General features: G+C 48.0%; 1 protein-coding gene across 1 annotated transcript in view; it reads left to right on the forward strand.

The window, feature by feature from the left end:
* Positions 1-20,831, forward strand: part of LOC146206819 (protein Skeletor, isoforms B/C-like) — a 64,376-nt gene that overhangs the window by 41,180 nt on the left and 2,365 nt on the right. Inside the window, exons 8-9 of the mRNA XM_084591582.1 lie at positions 14,996-15,064; positions 16,740-16,782. Coding sequence (XP_084447708.1) covers positions 14,996-15,064; positions 16,740-16,771 — 101 coding nt within the window. The 3' untranslated portion in view covers positions 16,772-16,782. The remainder of the gene's footprint in view (positions 1-14,995; positions 15,065-16,739; positions 16,783-20,831) is intronic.

Raw genomic sequence — 20,831 nt, forward strand, 5'->3', positions numbered from 1 at the left:
GGAACAAATGGATTGCTGTAGCGACCGATTACGCCACCCGGTATGCCATAACCAGAGCTATCCCCACCAGCTGTGCCTCCGATGTTGCAGACTTTCTTTTGCATGACGTCATCTTGCTTCATGGTGCTCCTCGTCAACTGCTCACCGATCGCGGTCGCTGCTTCCTTTCTAAAGTTGTTAATGACCTTCTGCGCTCATGGGCTACGCGCCACAACTTCACAACGGCCTACCATCCACAAACGAACGGTCTTACTGAGCGCCTTAATCGTATCCTGACCGATATGATGTCAATGTATGTTTCTGACCATCACCGTGACTGGGACATCTCTTTACCTTTCATAACATTCGCTTATAACTCCTCACGGCATGATACCGCCGGATACTCTCCATTTTATCTACTCTTCGGCCGCGACCCTCTACTTCCCTTCGACACCTTACTGCCTCTTGACGATTCCTCCTGCAGTTACTCTTCTGATGCGATCGCCCGCGCTGATGCCGCCCGTCATATTTCTAGAGACCGGCTTCGTGCGTCCCAGCGTTCTCAAAAGCACCGTTACGATCTCCAGCACCGTGACGCCTACTACCCTCCTGGCTCCCTCGTACTCCTCTGGCTCCCTGCTCGACGTGTAGGCATGTGCGAGAAACTTCTGCCCCGCTACGTGGGCCCTTACCAGGTCTTGCGGCAACTTACCGACGTGACGTACGAGATTATCCCTGTGAACCGCCACTCCTGCAAACCATGATCCAGAAGTCGTGCATGTCGCCCGTCTCAAACCTTACATCTCGCGCTCACCTGTGTAGTCTACGCACCGAGACTGTGCTTCTTCCGCGGGGGGGGGGGGTATTGTTATGGTACGGTACACAGTGAAAGAGACGATGACGAAGTGCTGGGCTAGTGGAGAAAGACGACGCTGCAGCTACGTCTGGTTCTCCTGTGAGTGTGTCCCTGACGGTGAACTGTTGCGGCTACGACGTACCATCGCCTCCTAATATCTCGACGTGCCTCGTAACAATATATATATATATATATATATATATATATATATATATATATATATATATATATATATATATATATATATATATATTGTAATGAGGCGGGTTAAGCAATTCACTCTACAAAACTTTACTGACGTGCTGCCAAATACGGCGTTTCTAACAGCGGGCACGAGCTTTTTCGTCTTCGCCACTTTGTCGACTTCTTCAACTTAGCGTTTTCCTCTTCTCGCAAATCCAACGGTCCGTCCTACAATCCGTTCCGTTCAGTCGTTCAGTCGTGTCCGACTCTTCGCGACCCTATGGACCATGTCACGCCACGCTTTTCGGTCTCTCACTATCTTCCTAACATCACATAACTTAATCTGCAGTGCCTCGAGGATGCCATCTAACCATCGCGTTCGCTGCCTACCCCTTCTCCGGCGACCCTCAACCTTTCCCAACATCAAATCTTTCTCCAGCGACTCCTCTCTTCTCATCAGATGACCAAAGTAGCTGAGCTTTATCTTTAGAATTTGACTCTCCAATGAGCAGTCAGGGTTTACGGTCGGCAATATCGACTGATTTGATCTTCTGGCAGTCCAAGGAACTCTCAAGAGTCTTCGCCAGCACCACAATTCAAACGCATCAATTTTTGGCGGTCAGCCTTTTTCACAGTCCAACTCTCGCATCCATACATCACAACTGGAAATACCATAGCACGAGTTATACGGATCTTGGTTGGCAGACTAATGTCTCTGCTCTTTACTAGGCGGTCAAGGCTAACCATTGCTCTCTTTCCCAGAAGCAGGCGTCTCCTAATTTCGTGGCTGCAGTCTCCTTCCGAGGTAATCTTGGAGCCCAAGAAGAGAAAATCTGTCACAGCTTCCACTTCTTGTCCATTGATGCTCCAGGACTTGATAGGGCAAGATGCCATGATCTGTCTTTTTAATGTTCAGTTTAAGCCCAAACTTTTTACTCTCTTCTTGTACGCGCATCAGAAGTCTCTTGAGTTCCACTTCACTTTCTGCCATTAAAGTGGTATCATCCTCATATCTAAGATTGTTGATACGTTTTCCAGCAATCTTCACTCCAGCTGAAAACACGTCCAGACCGGCCTTCCTCATGATGCACTCTGCATATAGGTTAAATAGGCAGGGCGACAGTATGCAGCCTTGTCGCACTCCTTTCTCAATCGGAAACCAATCAGTAAGACCATGCCCAGTTCTGACTGTGGCCTCTTGCCCTTCATACAGGTTCCTGAGGAGACAGATGAGGTGAATTGGAACTCCCACCTCTTGGAGCGCTTGCCACAATCTGCTGTGATCTACGCAGTGAAACGCTTTCGCATAATCAATAAAGCAGAAGTAGATGGGTTTCTGGAACTCTCTTGCTTTTTCCATGATCCAGCGAAGGTTGGCAATTTGGTCTCTAGTTCCTCTGCCCTTGCGAAATCCAGCTTGCACGTCCGGAAGCTCCCGATCCACATACTGCTGCAGCCTTCCTTGGAGGATTTTCAACATCACCTTGCTAGCATGCGAAATAAGCGCGATCGTGCGGTAGTTGGAACAATCTTTGGCACTGCCTTTCTTTGGAATGGGGATGTAAACTGACCTCCTCCAATCCTGTGGCCACTGCAGGGTTGTCCAAATCTTCTGACATAATGTATGCAGAATGTTAACAGCGTCATGGTTGAGGTTTTGAAGCAACTCAGCTGGAACGCCATCAATTCCGCTAACTTTGTTCTTAGCAAGGCTGGCTAAGGCACATTCAACTTCACTCTTCAGGATGACCGGCTCGAGATCAGTAATCACAACCGTCTTATGTTGGGTTTGCACATTCGGGTCCTTTTTGTACAGTTCTTCTGTGTATTCCTGCCATCTCTTGTTTATCTGTGAGGCTTCAGTGAGGTCCTTGCCTAGTTTGTCCTTTATCACGCCCAGCTTAGCACAGAAGCTGCCTTTGATATCTTTGATTGTCTTATACAGAGCTCTTGTGTTCCTTAATTGGCTGTTGTCCTCAAGTGCTTGTCACTGTATGTTCAGGAAGGCATTCTTATCTCTCCTTGCTTTTTTCTGAAAATCCGAATTGAGAACCTTGTATCTTTCTCTTTCCCCCATAACTTTTGCCATCCTCCTTTCCTCAGCTATTTGCAAAGCCTCTTCAGATAACCAGTTTGCTTTCTTGCATTTCGTTTGCTTTGGAACTACCTTAGTAGCAACTTCTTGTATTATGTCACGAACATCAACATCTTTTCGGGCTCTCTGTCTTCTAGATCTAATTCTTGAAATCGATTCCTCACTTCCACAGCATATTCTAATGGAGTTTGATCCAGATCATACCTGAAAGGCCTTCTAGTTTTCTGCGTTTTCCTCAATCGAAGCTTAATTTTGGCAACAAGAAGCTGGTGATCGGTGCCACAATCGGCCCCAGGCCTTGTTTTTACTGCTTGTATAGCGCTTCTCCATCTCTGCTGGCAAAGAATATAATCGATCTGATTCCTGTACAGACCGTCCGGTGAAGTCCATGTGTACAGGCGCCTCTTGTGCTGTTGAAAATGAGTATTCGTTATGGTCAGGTTGTTTTCTTGACAAAACTCTACTAGCCTCTGCCCAGCTTCATTTGGCTCGCCAAGACCGAACTTGCCTATAATTCCGGATATTGCTTCACTCCCGACCTTAGCATTCCAGTCTCCTATGAGAAAAACGACGTCTGAGGATGGGGTGCGGTCTAAAAGGCATTGTAGGCCCGCATAAAATCTCTCAACATCAGATTCTTCAGCAGTAGTGGTCGGTGCATAGACCTGGATAGCTGTTATGTTGAAAGGGTGACCTTGGATCCGAAGTGAAATCATTCGGTCGTTTTTGGGGTTGTACCCTAGCACTGCTTTGCCCATTCTTCTGTTTACTATGAGAGCGACACCATTCCTTCTCTTGGATTCGTGCCCACAATAAAAGACATAATGGTCGCTGGAGTTAAATTCTCCCATTCCGGTCCACTTGAGCTCGCTGATACCCAAGATATCAATGTTCAATCTGTCCATTTCTCGCTTGACGACATCCAGTTTACCTTGCGTCATAGATCTTACATTCCATGTTGCTATGGGATATACCTCCTTGCAACATCGGACTTTCCGGTCGCTTCCCGACACATACCCGCATACTTTCCGTTCGCGTCCTACAATACCCGCGCGTAAAAAGACGCGATCCTTGCGGCTTAAGGGTAAGACACGATCACGGGGTCGTAGTAGGGTTTGAGGCGATCGATGTGGACGATTTCGCGTCCTTTGAGACGAAGATTTGTGAGGGGCTCGATAAGATAATTAACGAGGGAAGTTTTTTGAAGCACACGGTAAGGGCCCTTATATCTAGTAAAAAGCTTGGTCGACTGGGCTGAGCTTGAAGAGTGGACCCATAGCCACACCAAGGAGTCTTTACGATAAGCAGGTGGTAGACATATAGAAGGGGGGCGGTTGCTCTTCTGGTGGTGCTGGTGGCCAGCCATGAGCTGACGGGCAATCTGACGACACTCTTCGGCATAGCCAGCGGCTTGAGAAGTGGGGGTCAGTTGAGACGCGTCGGGCCGGTAGGGGAGGATAGTGTCCATCGTAAAAGAAGGTTCTCGGCTATACAGAAGAAACAAGGAGAGAATCCTGTAGTCGTTTACGTGGCAGAATTATAAGCATAGGTGATAAATGGCAGTACACGGTCCCAGTTGGAGTGGGTAGAAGATACATACGTGGCCATCATGTCGCCAAGGGTCCGGTTGAAGCGCTCAACCATTACGTTTGTGGATAGTAGAAAGACATTATACAGTGAACAACGTGACACTCGTCAAGAAGGGCTTCAACGACGTCTGATAACAACACGCGACCGCGGTCACTCAGCAATTCCTGTGGCACACTGTGACGCAGTATGACATTCTGAAGTATGAAACCAGCAATGTCACGAGCGATCGCAGCTGGTAAAGCAGCAGTTTCTGCATATCGGGTAAGATGGTCGATGACAACAATGATCCACCGATTTCCTGCGGAAGAGCAGGGAAGAGGCCCCTAAAAGTCGATTCCAAAACTTCCGAAATGTCGATCCGGGCATGGCATAGAGGCTGCAGAGGAGCTGGAGGGTGTGGTGGTGGTTTCTTGCGGCACTGACAGTCAATGCAAGAGCGTATGTACAGGCGAACAAAACGGCACATGCCTCGCCAGTAGTAGCGATGACGCAGGCGAGTAAACGTTTTCAGAAATGCAGCATGGCCGCACTGTGGATCGTCGTGATAGCTGGTGCAAATAACGGAGCGGAGATGGCGAGGCATTACGAGCAGCCATTGCGGCCGTCGGGAAGATAGTTTCGGCAGTAAAAGAGGCTGTCGCGTATAGCTTGACGTGCTTGACGGCGGAATGCTCGAAAGGGGGGCGCGGTGACTGGGTGGCCAAAATGTCCATTATGGAAAGCATCCAGAGATCCTTGCGCTGCTCATGTGCCATGTTCATGGTTTCAAAGGAAGAGGAAGTAAGGCCGGTGACAGAGGGCGGTTCATGATCAGAGGACATAGCGGAGCGGGAGAGAGCATCTGTGTAAGTGTGCTTGCGACCAGAGCGATAGAGGACCCGAATATTATAATCCTGCAAACGGAGAGCCCAGTGGGCGAGGCGACTTGAAGGGTATTTTAGAGACGACAGCCAGCAGAGAGCATGGTGATCAGTGAGGACATCGAATGGCCGTCCGTATGAGAAAGGGAAAAATTTAGTGATGGCTCAAACAATCGCCAAACATTCCGTTTCGGTGCCTTATTAATTAGTCTCTGCTTTGGTCAGTACTCGACTCGCGTAAGCAACAACGTACTCAGGGAAACAAGGGTTTCGCTGAGCGAGAACGGCACCGATGCCGATGCCGCTGGCGTCCGTGTGTAGTTATGTTGGCGCGCGGGGTTAAAAATGACGCAGTATCGGGGGGGACATGAGAAGGCGGCGAAGCGTGCTGAACGCTTCATCGCATGCAGGTGACCAGCAGACAACTCTTCGCTCCCAGCAAACAGCTGGGTCAAAGGGATGTCGGCAAAATTTCAGACACAGCTCGGAAGTAGGAACAACGCCCTATAAAGCTTCGCAGTTCTTTCATTAAGCGGCGCCTGGAAAATCCTGTTACTGTGCGAACCTTGGCAGGGCCCGGCAGGATACCGTCCTTGGACGCGACATGGCCTAGTATTGTTATTTGTTGAGCACCAAACCGGCACTTCTTAAATTGAGCTGCAGACCTGCATCGCTCAGACATCGAAACACACACACACACACACACACACACGCACACGCACACACGCACACACACACACGCACACGCACACGCACACACGCACACACACACACACACACACACACACACACACACACACACACACACACACACACACACACACACACACACACACACACACACACACACACACACACACACACACACACACACACACACACACATTGTTACGACGGGTGTAAGACGACGGAGCGCTGAACAACAAGACGTTAGGGCAGCGAGCTCAGCTGGTCAACGGCAGCACGTCCGGCACGAGAGTCCTTTTTCAACGTCTTTCTTCACTTGTGTTGTAAGCTTCATCTTCTTCTGTACTGTTACATTTTCCCCCTGGGCAGACGAAGTCCCCTGGGCGAGGTAGTTATTTGTTTCCACGAGAGTGACACGGCTTCATCCGGGTGACATGGGCAACTTCGGTTCTGACTGAACGACGACCACTGGCTGTCATACGTGCTATTTGGTAGTTCACTTTACTGATGCGTTCAAGCACAACGTAAGGGTCAGCGTAATGCACCAACATTTTCTGGGCTAAACCACGCTTTCGGAGAGGTCGCCAAAGCCACACTAAGTCTCCAGGGGCGTAAGACACATGGTTATGCCGGCTGTCGTACCGAGCTTTTGAACGCTCTTGCGAAGCGAGAATTCGCAAGCGGGCGAGACAGCGAGCTTCTTCGGCTCGACAAACAGTTTCCGCGATTCACGATTCGTCATGGACGGAGTAAGTAAGAATGTGTCTAGACAATACCGAGGAGGACGGGCATATAGCAGGAAGAACGGGCTGTAGCCAGTCGTCTCATGTGTTGCAGTGGTGAATGCAGCCGTTATAAACGGCAGTATAGTATACCAATTCTTGCGGTCAGATGCGATGTACATAGATAGCATGTTTGTGAGTGTGCGGTTTGTGCGCTCCGTCAAGCCGTTGGTTTGAGGGTGATATGGTGTTTAATGCCGAAAATGCGACGTACACAAACGAAGAAGCTATTCCACATCTGCCCTAAACTGGCGACCTCGATCACTGATGATCACTCGCGGAGGTCCATGGCGGAGGATCACAGAACGGAGCAAGAACAGGGACACGTTGTGAGCGGTGGCTGAAGGAAGAGCTGCCGTTTCGCAGTAGCGGGTGAGATAGTCGGCACAAACCACGATCCAACGATTTCCGTCGGATGACTTCGGGAAGGGACCCATAAGGTCGATTCCGATTTTCTCAAATGAGCCACGTGGTGGAATCACTGGAGGCAGCAGGCCCTGTGGCGTGGACGTAGGACGTTTGTGTCGTTGGTACAGCTCGCCACATATCGCTCAGTCGTATGGCGCATCTTTGGCCAATAAAACCAGTCGCGGGCACGATGGAGCGTTCGTGCAGAGCCCAGGTGACCGGAAGTGGGGTCGTTGTGCATGGCACGCAAGGTGCACGAGCGGTAGCTCTCGGGAACCACAAGCAGAAAATTCGTGCCGGTGCTTGAGTAAGCTTTTTTGTACAAAAGGCCATCACGGAGACAAAATGGGCTGGAAGCAGTGGAATCCCGCGCCTCCGCAAGCAGTGGCTCGAGGCTTATGTCGGCTTCTTGCGCAGTCCGCAGAGCCGAGGCGTCGGCAAACTCGGGCACGACGGAGGCGATGTAGTGATCGAAATCACCAGAGTCACCTTCGGTCGTAGGAAGAGGAAGACGTGAAAGACAGTCTGCATCGGCGTGTTTGCGGCCACTCTTCTACGAAACAGTGAAGTCGTACTCCTGCAGACGAAGGGCCCAGCGTGCCAGACGACCAGATGGATCACGAAGGTTGACGAGTCAACACAGGGCATGATGGTCTGTCACAACCCTGAAATGGCATCCATAAAGGTAGCACCGAAACCGCTGAACAGCGAAAACTACAGCGAGACACTCCTGCTCCGTAACAGTGTATTTACGCACAGGTTTGCTGAGGGAACTGCTTGCATACGCAATTACATGCTCGCCTGTTGCCGAACGTTGCACAAGCACAGCGCCAACGCCAATCCCACTTGCATCAGTGTGGACTTCAGTCGGAGCGGAGGGGTTGAAGTGCCGTTGTATGGGATGTGACGTAAGCAGAAACTTTAGTTGGCGGAAAGACGCGTCACAATTTGAGGTCCAGTCGAAAGGGACGTTCTTTTGTAGTCAGAGCGTAGGCGACGTCGGCAAACCTTGGGATGAATCGTCGAAAGTAGGAACACAGCCCCAGAAAACTGCGGAGCTCCTTTTGAGTCTGTGGTCGTTGGAATGCTGCAACTGCTGCAGTCTTCTGTAGATCTGGCTGAACTCCATTGCGGTCGACGAGATGCCCGAGTACCAGCGCTTGACGTTCACCAAAACGGCACATTTTGGAATTCAGGAGAAGGCCAGCCTTCTGTAGGCTATCTAAAACAATAGCGAGTCGCTTATTATGTTCAGTAAAAGTCTGGCCAAAAATAACAACATCGTCTAACTAGCACATGCAGATTTTCCACTTGAGGCCACGAAGTATTGTGTCCATAAATCTTTCAAATGTGGCCGGCGCATTACATAGGCCGAAGGGCATCACGTTAAATTCAAATAGGCCGTCCGACGTAACAAATGCGGTTTTTCATTGTCAGCAGGCTCCATCTAAATCTGCCAATACCCCAATCGCAAATCAACTGAAGAGAAATAAGACGCGGAGAAAAGGCAATCTATGGCTTAAACAGCGCGAACACGAAGACAGAGGACAAGATAAAAGAAAGCCACAGTACAAGCGCTTGTACTGTGACTTTCTTTTATCTTGTCCTCTGTCTCCGTGTTCGCGCTGTTAAAATTTATAATGAATAAGTACCAACGCGCCCAACAAAGATCTTGGCAATCTATGGCATCGTCGATGCGCGGGAGAGGATACACACCCTTTTTAGTGATGGAGTTGATGCGACGATAGTCAATGCAGAACCTCCATGTTCCGCTTTTTTCTTTACCAATATCACGGGAGCAGCCCAAGGACTGGAGGATTCCTGTATTACGCCCCTGTTCAACATGTCTTGGACTTGCTAGGTGATGATCTAACGCTCTGATGGCGACATACGGTAGGGCTTTTGACGGATCGGATGGACAGATCCCGTGTCAATCCTGTGGCATGCGCGCGACAGCGGAAAACGTGGCGAGCCGTCGGACTGCGCGAAATCAAAGACGGATAGGTGCTGGGACAAGAGGTTCTTCAATATCTGTCGTTGTGAGGTGTTCAATGATGCGCTGATCATCAGAAGAAGCTTTTCGTCAGCAGGCGAGTTAGTAGCGGGGTTGTCTAGGGAAGGAGCAACGACAGCTACACACTTCGGGAGAGTAGCGCTGCATGAAGCTAGTTTGGAGCCCGCTGGAAAAATAACTGGTTCCAATGAGCAATTTATAGTCCACAGTCCGGTACGGCCCTCTTTCCGCGCGAACCAAACAATGCGGCACTAACGCATTTTTCTTTACGCTCTGTAAATTAAGAGGCGCCACAGTAGCCTCAAAAGAGTCGTTAATAACATGGGAGCAGGACACCTGGACACACACTGCAGAATGTGGCGGTATGAAGACTTCATCACACACACACAAAACGTCTTCATAATTTGACGTCTCTTCCAAAAGTTCACGAGGAAGAGAACCACTAACACTTAGCTCTCCTGTTCGACAATCAACTGTAGTGCCGCACATACGCAGGAAGTCAATTCCCAAGATTACGTCGTGTGTAGATCGGTGCAGTACTGCAAACTCCACCGGAAATACTGTGCCCCCCAAAGACATTTTAACGCTGCATACCCCAGCCGGACACAATAACTCTCCACTTACTCCATACAAATTTGCAGTTTTGTCCCAAACAAACATAACTTTGTTCTTCAAAAGGTTCTTAAAACCTGAACTCATTACTGAAACTGTAGCACTAGTGTCTACCAACCCTATCGTTGGCAAACCATCAACAATCACATTGACCTTGTTCTGAAACACAGACGGAGGAATAATAGGAAGCAGCGCACATTGTCCAGCGACCTCACCTCCATTGGCCGCGCTGGCTAGTTTTCCGTCATTGGTAGCGGAGATCGGCGCCGTGGAGACGGGGAGCGGCGCACACGAAATGACGGTGGCGGTGTTACACTACGGTCAGACGCTGGAGAATGGCTGCGGAACCCTTCGTTTTGGAAACGGCCCCTTTCGGCAGGGATGTTCTGGCCGACAGCTGTCTATGTAGGGCTGGACGGTGCGTCGGTTCGATGCCGTCGGGGGATTCCTGAACGATGCGCGCCGATTGCAGTAGCGGGAAATGTGACCCGCGACACGACACCGGTAGCACACCGGAAGAGGTCGGTCAAAAAGTGCCATGTGAGCTGGTTCCTGCATGGTAGGCCGCGACGAATATCTAAATGGTGGTTCCGGGACGATGTAGTTGTCCGGCGATCGGCGCGATGTACGACTGGAGTAAGGGCGAGGATCTCTAAGCTGATGGCAAGAGAATTGTTGGTAACTCTCTTCCGGTCTTGGTCGCGGAGTGTATAGGTCTTCGCGGCAGGCAAAGTCGGTGACATTCGCGGACATCGGCGGGCACGCACCCCCATAGGTTGGAAGAGCATATACGTCCCTTCCGAAGCCATTGGACCGGGCAAGCTGCTCACGTCGTGACATCTCATCTCAAACAATTTCACGGATGGCGCACAGGAGGCTTTGAGATGGCGATTCTTCAATACTAGCCACTGTAGTGACATTTGCGACCCGTACAAATTTCGGTGTAATGCGGCGAGTCTTTAGGGCCTCGAATGTTCGGCAGTGCCGGATAACGTCAGAGACCGAACTCAAGTTTTCTTTGACAATGAGAAAGTGGTAGACATTTCTCCGGCTGCCTGGGCTATCTGAGCAAGTGTCTGCTCGGCCTGTTTCTTCTTTGCAACTAGGCCACCTAAACATTCCTTGATTTCTTCGACAAAACTTTCCCAAGTTGTCAGGGAGTCCTCGTGGGTCTCACACCACATCAAGGCGGTTTGCGTAAAAAAAAAAGACAACATTGGCTAGTTTAGCCACTGAATCCCAGCGGTTATAGCGGCTCACACGTTCATAATGAGTTAGCCAGTCATCAACATCTTCCCCTGCTTGGCCGGCAAAGGAACGTGGCTCGCAAAACGGTAGCGCCGCATTCGTGGTGGTCGGCGGCACATCGCGAGACAGGGGTAGAGGGTCCCGTGTTGATGTTCGGGGCTGCTCGGTAGCCTGCTGCATTCTTGTATAAAGGGTGGGAGACCAGCGAGGCGACGGCTCCGACGAAGCTCCAGCGGTTGAGGATGCGTCTTGAGGGTATTCGTTCCCAGCACCTCCACCAATTTGTTACGACGGGGCTAAGACGTCAAAGCGCTGAACAACAAGACGATAGGGCAGCGAGCTAAGCTGGCCAACGGCAGCACGTCCGACACGAGAGTCCTTTTTCAACGTCTTTCTCCTTTACGTATGTTCTAAGCTTCATCTTCTTCTGTACTGTTACAATATATATCTGAAAGCAAGAAAAAGAAATGGTGGACAAAAATGAGCTCGCCATCTTCCCTTGCACATGCCAGGCGCAGGTTGAGTCACTTCCGCAAATAAACCTTCAAATTGTGGTGGAGGTGGGGGTCGGTCATCACAGGAGGGCGACGCCTGTTAGCCAGCAGCAGCGGCGCCAGTTTGGAAGCACTGGTGACACGGTATACGTGATGAGTTTACATTGTCGAAAAATTATCTTCGTTTGGGTTACTGCTGGGATATTTCGTGGCGTAGAAGAAGAATTATTTATTTCACGCGGAGTTATGTAAATGTAGCGATCGCCGGCCATGTGTTCGGAAGTTAATTACGGTTCTTCCTCGCTCTACGCATGACATTATCCTGGCTGTTGACTTTTGACAACTGTGCGGCGCAGCTGTCGATTTCAGCAGTGGCGGGTTATCACTAAGTCCTAGGGTTCGACCGGTATTCTTAGAAGACTCGGCGCGAGCTCCCCAAGGATTTGATGTCTTTGAAGATAGCGTCGTTCTGCCGATGTCCACCGTCACAGTTGTGTGCTAGGGCGCTGTGTACACTACCTTCGATGCTGTGAAGTAACCCGTTTCCCTTGCGTGTACGGAGAAGTGTGCGCCGCCGTATTGCCACGCGGTTTGAAACTCGTCAGCTTTGAAGAACGCCGCCTTTCTCTGCCAGTCGGCGCGTGGAGATAAAGCGTTGCTCATGCAACAAGATGTCGCGACCTGATCGATGCTGATTTCTTGGAAACTACAAACGAATCCTTTCCCGCCAACGACGGCCGGATATTAGTGAAAGTTTTGAAATGAAATCTTTTATTTGCCATCAAATACTGATGGGGTGGATTTTAGAAAAAAAGCTACCCTTGGACAGCTTGACGGGTCCACAATCCCTCATCTCGGCAGAGTGGCAGAATCACATATGTATACATACTCATCATTAAAAGACACATACACATACCTATTTATTATTATGCAAACATGGTACTCATTAGTAAAAATGTGATGGAAAACCACTGCGGAACTCATTGCTACAAATGCAAAAGAAAACACCAGCATGGTTAGACAATATTACTTAAAACCAAATATATCTACCGGAGGTCTTTGTAGGATGCCGTGAAGAGATCAAAACGGACCGAATTATAATAATTTAAAAGTGTTGGTATTGTGCACTAAAGGTACTGTATCCTGCAATTTGAACGTGACGTCGGTACTGACCAATCCTCGAAGTGTCTTGTAACGTAACTTTCCGTTCTTTCCTGTAATTGGGATAGGTCACGTAGATTGTTGATATTTTCTTGGATTTCCTGTTTGTATACATGTCTTAAGCGATATCTATAGAGATTGTAGGCTGCAATTATTACAGAGGTCTGAAAGAAAGCTGATGTCGAAGCAGTATAAGAAGCATTATATGTGTGTTGGAGATACTTTTTCTGTAACAGGTGAATGTGTTCTGTATTAATGGATGTTCTGTTTCCCCATACTAACTGGAAATAGTTCAAGTGTGATTGAAAGAGTGAATTATAAAGCAAATGTTTGATGCTTATGGGAAGGATATATCTCAAACGATCGATTACACGTTATTTGACTTACTTTGCTGAGAACGTACTTGACGTGACTATCCCCGGACAGGTTAGCGGTAGAGGTGACACCAAGGCATTTGAAATAGACCTTTCCACAAATCGCAGCGCCGCGTCATCCCCTGGCGGATCCGCGCAAAGCATGATGGGAGAACGGAGTTACCGCCATCCACGTCGGCCGCCAGCAAACGTGTTGACGTGCTGTGCCGCTGCTTTCTGCCGTCGTGCGTTTTCTCGTGCGCATTGTTGGTGCTTCCTTGAAAAATGCAGCAAGCCCTGGATTGCGTTGATGGTTAACTCCTGGTCTTTATACAACTTTTTGTTCGCGACTTCTGAAACGAAAGCTTCACTACGGCATGTAAAGCCAAGGTCGCCGTGCGTGGCACACGCCGCTACAGTGGAGACGCCGTAATCATGGCAACGAGCTGCGCCCGTCACCGATGGGGTGCCCATGAGGTGCAGCTGGGCTCGATGTGGAGATAGCGGAGAGAAGGGCTGTTTCCGCCCTGCGCATGCGCGCGCCGTCACGGGGACCTGCAGCGGGCGAACGCCGGACGTTTTTTGTCGGCAGATGACCCGTGGATTTAGAACGCAACCCAACAGCATGATGCAAAGGAATGGTGGGCACAGTGTAATTAAAAGAAAGCAGCGGGAAGCAGCAGAGCAAGAATGAATCCGAGATGGCAGAGAAAAGTTCGCCTGAGAACCGGAGAGGCGTGAGCGCGGCGGCCCTCCGCTTCCCCGGGGGGCTTTGCGCGGCCGCTTGGTGGCGCGGCGGAATTACTGGAAAGGTCTGTTCTCAAATCGTGAGTTTATTATAATATCTTGATGCAGAGGTATGTACTTGTTGTTCGGCCTGAATATGTTCGCTTTTGTTTTGTTTTCATTTATCTTCATTTCATTTACTCTCGACCATTCCTCCAAAGATTTCATTTCACTGTTACATTGTTCAAGAAGGAGATTAATATCATTGCTGGCGAAAAAAATACTAATGTCATCTGCATAGAGGATAAATTTTGCTTTAGGGTTAATCATTCAGATAGGGGTTAAAAAGTAGACGCCCTAAAATACTTCCTTGCTGCGCTCCACAATGGACAGCTTTAGCCTTCGCTGTAAAGGTACCTATTTTCACAACCTGAGTTCTATCAGATAGGTAGGATTTCATACGAGCTAGTGCCTGTCGTCCTCGTATGCCATAATGCCTTAATGTTTCCTGCAAAATATTATAGTTCACTAAATCGAAGGCTTTAGAAAAGGCCACGAAGATGCAAGCAGCTATTGTTTTGTTTTCAAACGCCGTAATACATATTCTTTCTGCTCTAGCAACGCTAATTAAGCTGATTGGTTTAAATCGAACTAGTATGGTGACAACAAATTGTTTTTCAATGCAGTTTGCCATCCTCGAATGCAAGACTTTTTTCAAATAGCTTTGAAAAGATCGGTAAAATAGATACCGGCCTGTAATTTGCCTGTAATGGTCGCAAATTTTGTTTACCAGCGCATGGAGAGCTTTTGGGTCTGATATCAGTCGTCCCTCCGTTGGTGTCAAAGAAATCCGACTTGCACTTTTCTCGAAGCGACCAAGAGCCCTGAGTTAACTCATGGTAGGATGATGGAGGCGTTTAATCGTGCCAGCAATGTTCTCTTCGCAGGCGGGGAGCCCAGGGCCCCCTCGATACTGGCGATGCTGGGCCTGGCTTGCCTGGTGGCCGCCCTTTCAGGTGAGCGCAACTTTCGAAATCTACCCGTAGTCTATTAAGAGCAAATGGTCTTTGTATGGACTGCGCCGCGGACCACCGTCGGCGCTGCGTTCAGCGGCACTGGTGGTCCGAAGTGGGATCTTATTTCACACTGCACCTACGATGTCGTATTTCGTGAACAAAAAACTAGCTACGCAGTAGAACACATTGGAAAAGTATGAAAGCTCATTGCCAAGGCGGTGCATTTTTAAAACATGCCGATACGTGAGTACTGCGGCACGGGTGAGGAGCGTAACCGATAGAGAAAAAACATTCCGAACAGTTTTTCTTGCTTCATTGCGTGGTCGTGTAGGCAGGCGTTTTTTTTCACAGTTGGCGTGTGTTTTCGAGAACAGTGCGACAAAGTATGTAACGAAATTTCAAAGCTATATATTTCTAACGGCGGGTTTTGAAGCTGTACACGCCCCCAAAATGCGCAGTGCGCTACACTGGCTCAAAAGTACGGACTGTGTAGAATGCTTTACGGGAAAAGCAGTCAAGCAGGAAAGCAAATTACCTGACCACCGTTTCTAAATACAACGGCCAGTGTCCTGACAAGTTTGGATAAAGACGTTTTGCGTGCGTACACGGCATGAAAAAATGTGAAACTGAAGATGCGAGCAGCAGCGCCGTGCGATGACGAACGACGCGAAGGATGATACTGACCTGTTTCACTATAAACAGCCCTTTTAAAAAAAAAGTCAAGAAACGCATCTGCGATGAACATTATAACGTAACAACTTACTCGTCGAGCGGTTTGTGTTTGTTCGCTTGTCATGATTACTGCCTTTCATGTAGAGCATTCTAGGTTGTTTGAACAACCAGATTACTGGGTCAGCGTAGCGCTCGTGAAAGTATGCGGGCTGGACTCCAAGAAAAGCCTTTGCTATTCGGACCAGCTGCTCAGGATGTCTTCTGTTTCACGCGCTTTCACGCCGTTCAAAAGTGAAGACGAATGGCTGCGAATGGAGCGAGAAAAATTCAATGTGTGTCTTTTTCGTCGTGCTCACATGCGATGACGTAATGCGTCGTTTTAAGAATACATCGCCTTTCAAGTAACATTTCACACTTGTGCAATCTATCGAAGAATTTACTCGGCTAACGCTAACTTTCACGAAGGGAGGACATCATAGAATGCACTATGAAATCATAAAAATTCTGTTTAAAACGTTTGCTTACACGAATTCCTATGGGGCACTTCCCCAATCGCAGAAGTGGTGGCGCGCTCCGGAGTAAGGTGTTCACGCAGCCCATAGTCTGTACCCTCTCAATAACTATCTGCATTGTAAGACATTAAAACAAAGCCAACGTAACTTCTGGGGTGACAAAGCGCCCGAAGACTAACCTACGCCTTCTAAGTGTGTCTCCCTTCACTGTTGGCCAAGTACAGGAGGGTTGACACTGGATGAAAGACCTGGAAAGCGGCGCTGCGAAAGCATGTTGGCGAATACACTCCAAGCTGTTTACTTGGCTGATTAGACGGACATCGTGCCGGTAGTTGAAGGCAGAATTTGAGCCTGCAGGTATGCATCGCCGGATGAAAGGACTTGGAAGAATTCTCAGATACTTTTAATTGGTGTTCACCCAGTCCTGCCGTCATTTGCCTGCAATGACGGTGTATAGCAGAACAGGTTTTTTTTTTTTTTTTTTGTTCCAGGCGAGCTTCTACGCTCCAAGACGTGTTGGTGACATCTGTCTAGGTAAGCATTTTATCCCTGAAGTGAGCAATTATGTGGTAAGAAGCTTCCTGACACTCGTGTTTGTTATGAAAGTGCCCGAAACTAATGGGGCCGTGTAAAACTCTATTACCCAGAGTGGTCAGTGTTTTGTATTGTCCAGCTAATGTGGTAAGATTAAATAAATGATGTTACATTTCTTAGCGAGTAGTAATTTTTTCAGCAAATGAGTAACCAAAGTTCTTCGGATATTGCCATCAGCATATAGACCAACACGACGCGGTGGCGCTTCTGTCGCCAGATTCGGCCGACTGGGGGTGCAAAGTCCCATAGGAATACATAGAACCGAAATATTTCGAAGCCGTTTTCTAATTTCACGGGGCACCTATGATGTCGTTATTCGGTACAGAGCAACCATGAAACACAGCGTGGAAGTGTGAAATCTCAGGCGGAGCAATTTTAAGACACCGCCAAACGTATGGGGGTGCCAAATGGGAGGGCAACCCATAGAAACACAACTTACCGCAACATTTTTCTCGTTTCGCAGAGCACCAGAAGTGGTGGCCAGTCACTAAATGTGGGTCAGCGCTTTGAAGAATTGTGTGACAAAGTATGCTGCATCATTGAGGAAGCAATCTACTTTTAAAACCCCTCGTTGTCTAGAATCTGAGTTAAAAATGCCCATACAAAATATATGCAAAGAACGGTTCGCCAAGAAGCTGACTTTGCGCTACGAAGAAAGTCGTTTGTCAAGAGCTGGTGAATTATTTTTAGGCCATGAATATATGTGTGCAACAACATTTTGTGTCTGCCATCTCTGTAAAGAATATATAAATATGTGCGGCGCGTTTCCAAACAAACCCCCACGTCTAGGAGGCCAGTCGCCCAAGAGGCCTTTTTTGTATGAGTGTGAACGTCCTGTACCATGTGCCGATATCACGTTGCATGGCGGAATTAAAAAACAAAAAGAAACCTTCCAAATGTTGGCGACGCGCATGAGCCGCGTAAGGCAGTAATGATGCTGTCGTGACATGGTTCGTTTATTGAGAAGAAGAGGAATAAAACACAAATAACAGGCACGACTTGATTCCGTTCTGAAAACATCAATCGTGACTAAGTCGAAGCGGTAAGTATTAAAATGAATGCGTATGTAGTTGCATGGGTTGCGCAAGTCGTAAGCAAACATTTTGACAGGGTTTATAATCTGACGTCACGGTCTGCGCCGCACGGAAATAATAAAAAAGACAAGGAAAGTGCACAGAAAGCGCAGAACAATATATCATAGCGATACCGCGAAAAAGAAAAAAGTATGTGTGGTTCCTGCTAAGAATTGGACCAATAAGCAGCAGTCCGTTTCAGTGCGAAAAAATTCTGTGTAGGCACTTATCTGCTAATGTAACGGAAGTGCTGAAACATGGGCCTAATTTTGCTCATCCCCCTAAGGTTGACGCCATTGTAAGATATGTCGCAGCAAAAGCTGCTGAAGAAGAGGCCAGCCGAATTGTGGCTGAAGGGATTGACTGTTTGAACCATATAAAAGGACGTCAAAGATGCAAATTGCGATTTGAACCGGTAATTAAAGAAATGAAGAACAAGGAATTTAAGCTGTGCCTTTCGGATAAAGAAGGTGGATTTGTTGCATTGGATTCTATCAGTTACGGAGAAAAGGCAGCCATGAATAAAAACATTCGCAAAGTGCATACCTTAAAAGCTGCTCAGGGGAAGGTTCTACGGATTCTCGAGGAAACTGACCTGGGGCAGCTATGCCGCAAGGTTAAGGATACCTAGACAGGCCACCTTGTCGGTGTTCTTCAGTGCAAAAACTCACAAACCCGACATACCTTTCCGCACAATTTTGTCAGAGGCCCACACATGGCAGATGCTAGTCTCGGAATATTTGGTCAAACATCTCGGCCAAGTACATGTGTATGATCCCTTTAGAACAAAAAACTCAGAGGAGATAATATCTCAGATCAAGGGATATGATAAGAAGAGACTTTCTGGGTTTTCACTCGACATTGAAGACATGTACTATTTTATCCCACAAGAAGGCTTGTTGAAAGAACTACGAGAAACGATTGAGAAGCAGGCTATAGTTTTCCAGAATTCAGCCGGGTGTTTGTGGATGCATTCTTGGAGTTGATTGGAGACTATTTAAAATCAACTGTTGCTTACCATGATAGAGTATGGTATGTACAAAGGAGTGGTGTATGCATAGGTTCGAGGGTTGCACCTGCACTGAGCGATGTATACATTGCCGCATGTGACAGAAGGATTCTGTCGGCTATGAAAGATAAAGGCATGGTAAATATTGGTCGTTACGATGACGATTGTTTGGTATTGTGGGATTTAGAGAAAGGAAATGGGACTGATCAACTAAAAAACATGGCATTGGGTGTGTTTCATTCACCTGGGAACTTCCAAAGGAAGGTGTTCTGCGCTTCCTGGATTTCAGTCTAAAATTCTTACCAGAACACTTATGTTGGACCAGCCCAGAGCGAATAAGAAGTTTGTTCCGTATACATCCCAGCATTCAAAGACAGTAAAGAGGTGTTGCGGAGGCTGTACTGACGTCGGCTCTCAACAAATCCTGCCACCACCGTGTCAGAGAAAGTTTTTAAGCCAGACTGAGAGGATTCTGGAGGCAGGGTATCCTGAGCATTTGCTGTGTAGCATAATTGAAAGCATTGTACTGCCGATCAAGCGGAGGATTCGAAAAGAAGACTTTACTCAGAGAAATAAGTGGTCAGTGATATCCTATATTCATCGTTTGATGAAGATTAGTCACAGACACGGCATTCCAATGGAGCAAAACAAACTGGACTTGACGTCGAGATGCAAAACACCGAACTCCAATTGTATTCAGGGTTTATCAGATTCCCTTGCATTGTGGAAAGAAATATATTGGACAGATGTATCAATGACAGGATTAGAAAGCACGGCAATATCAGACAAGTCTGGCACTAATCTCGCGGTGCACTGCAAAGACTGCGATAGACACCAAAAACGTCCAGCTGACCTGTTTTGAAAAGGATTAAGGATACGTTAGCAAGGAAACTCTATGAAGCATGTGCAATCAGGGACTCGGGAGACCAATGTGTCAGTATGCCTTCAGTTGAAGAAGGAATTTCTGCGCATACGGGCAGGACGTTAAAGACAAGGAACAAGTTGAGCTGCAGACGTAAAGTGAAGGGGTTCTGTGCAGCTTTGTCCTTTTGTTTGTGTGTGCTTCTTCAGTTTTTTGTTACCTGCTCTGCGGCCTTCTTTCAAGAGAAACGAAAAAGATTGTTAATTAGCACATCGCCCGTTCACCCACCTGATTCAAAGTATGCCTCCAGGGCTTGTCTGCAGTGAAACGACTCGGAGAATGTTTACCATGCCCCATGGTGGCAGGGCGTCCGCGTTTCAGGCATAGCGAATGGGCCCGAGTGCATTTCAATTGTAGCGCTGTTTATCCGATTCTGACAAGCTTTTCACGTAGTCCGCCATTACTACAGCGCACACAACATTTCCTTGCAAGTACTGCAAGTCTGAAGACACACGGAATTCTGCACAGCACGATAAACTGACCGCGCACAGTTGCAGACGGCCATGCACCGGAGCTGGAGGCGGCTGCTGTGGGCATACCATGTCGGCTGCAATGCGCGACTCGGTCCATATTGCCATGTGGCGAACAACTTTTTAAATGTAATTCTGTCTTCGATGTATCATTTGAGCGACAGTATTATCAAACCCTATACGACAGCATATCAGGCTTTAAACAAAACTGCGTGATTCATTACCTTAGCCTTTTGGGGGTGTCCAGATTCACAACATAGATTACTCGGAGAGTTTTAAAAGTAGACTGCCTTCGCAAGGACGCAGCATACTTTGCCACACAATTCCTCAAAGCGCTCGTCAAGGTTTAACGACCGGCCACCACGTCTGGTGCCCTGCGAAACGAGAAAAATGTTGTGGTAAGTTATGTTTACGTGTGTTTTTATGGCTCGCCCTCCCAACTCGCACCACCACACGTTTCACTGCGTTTAAAAATACTTCCCCTCATAAATGAGATTTCATACTTTCGAGATATG

The sequence above is a fragment of the Amblyomma maculatum genome, chromosome 1 (genome assembly GCF_055883805.1).
Source record: "Amblyomma maculatum isolate TAMU_Amacu chromosome 1, ASM5588380v1, whole genome shotgun sequence".
Classification (NCBI taxonomy): Eukaryota; Metazoa; Arthropoda; class Arachnida; order Ixodida; family Ixodidae; genus Amblyomma; species Amblyomma maculatum.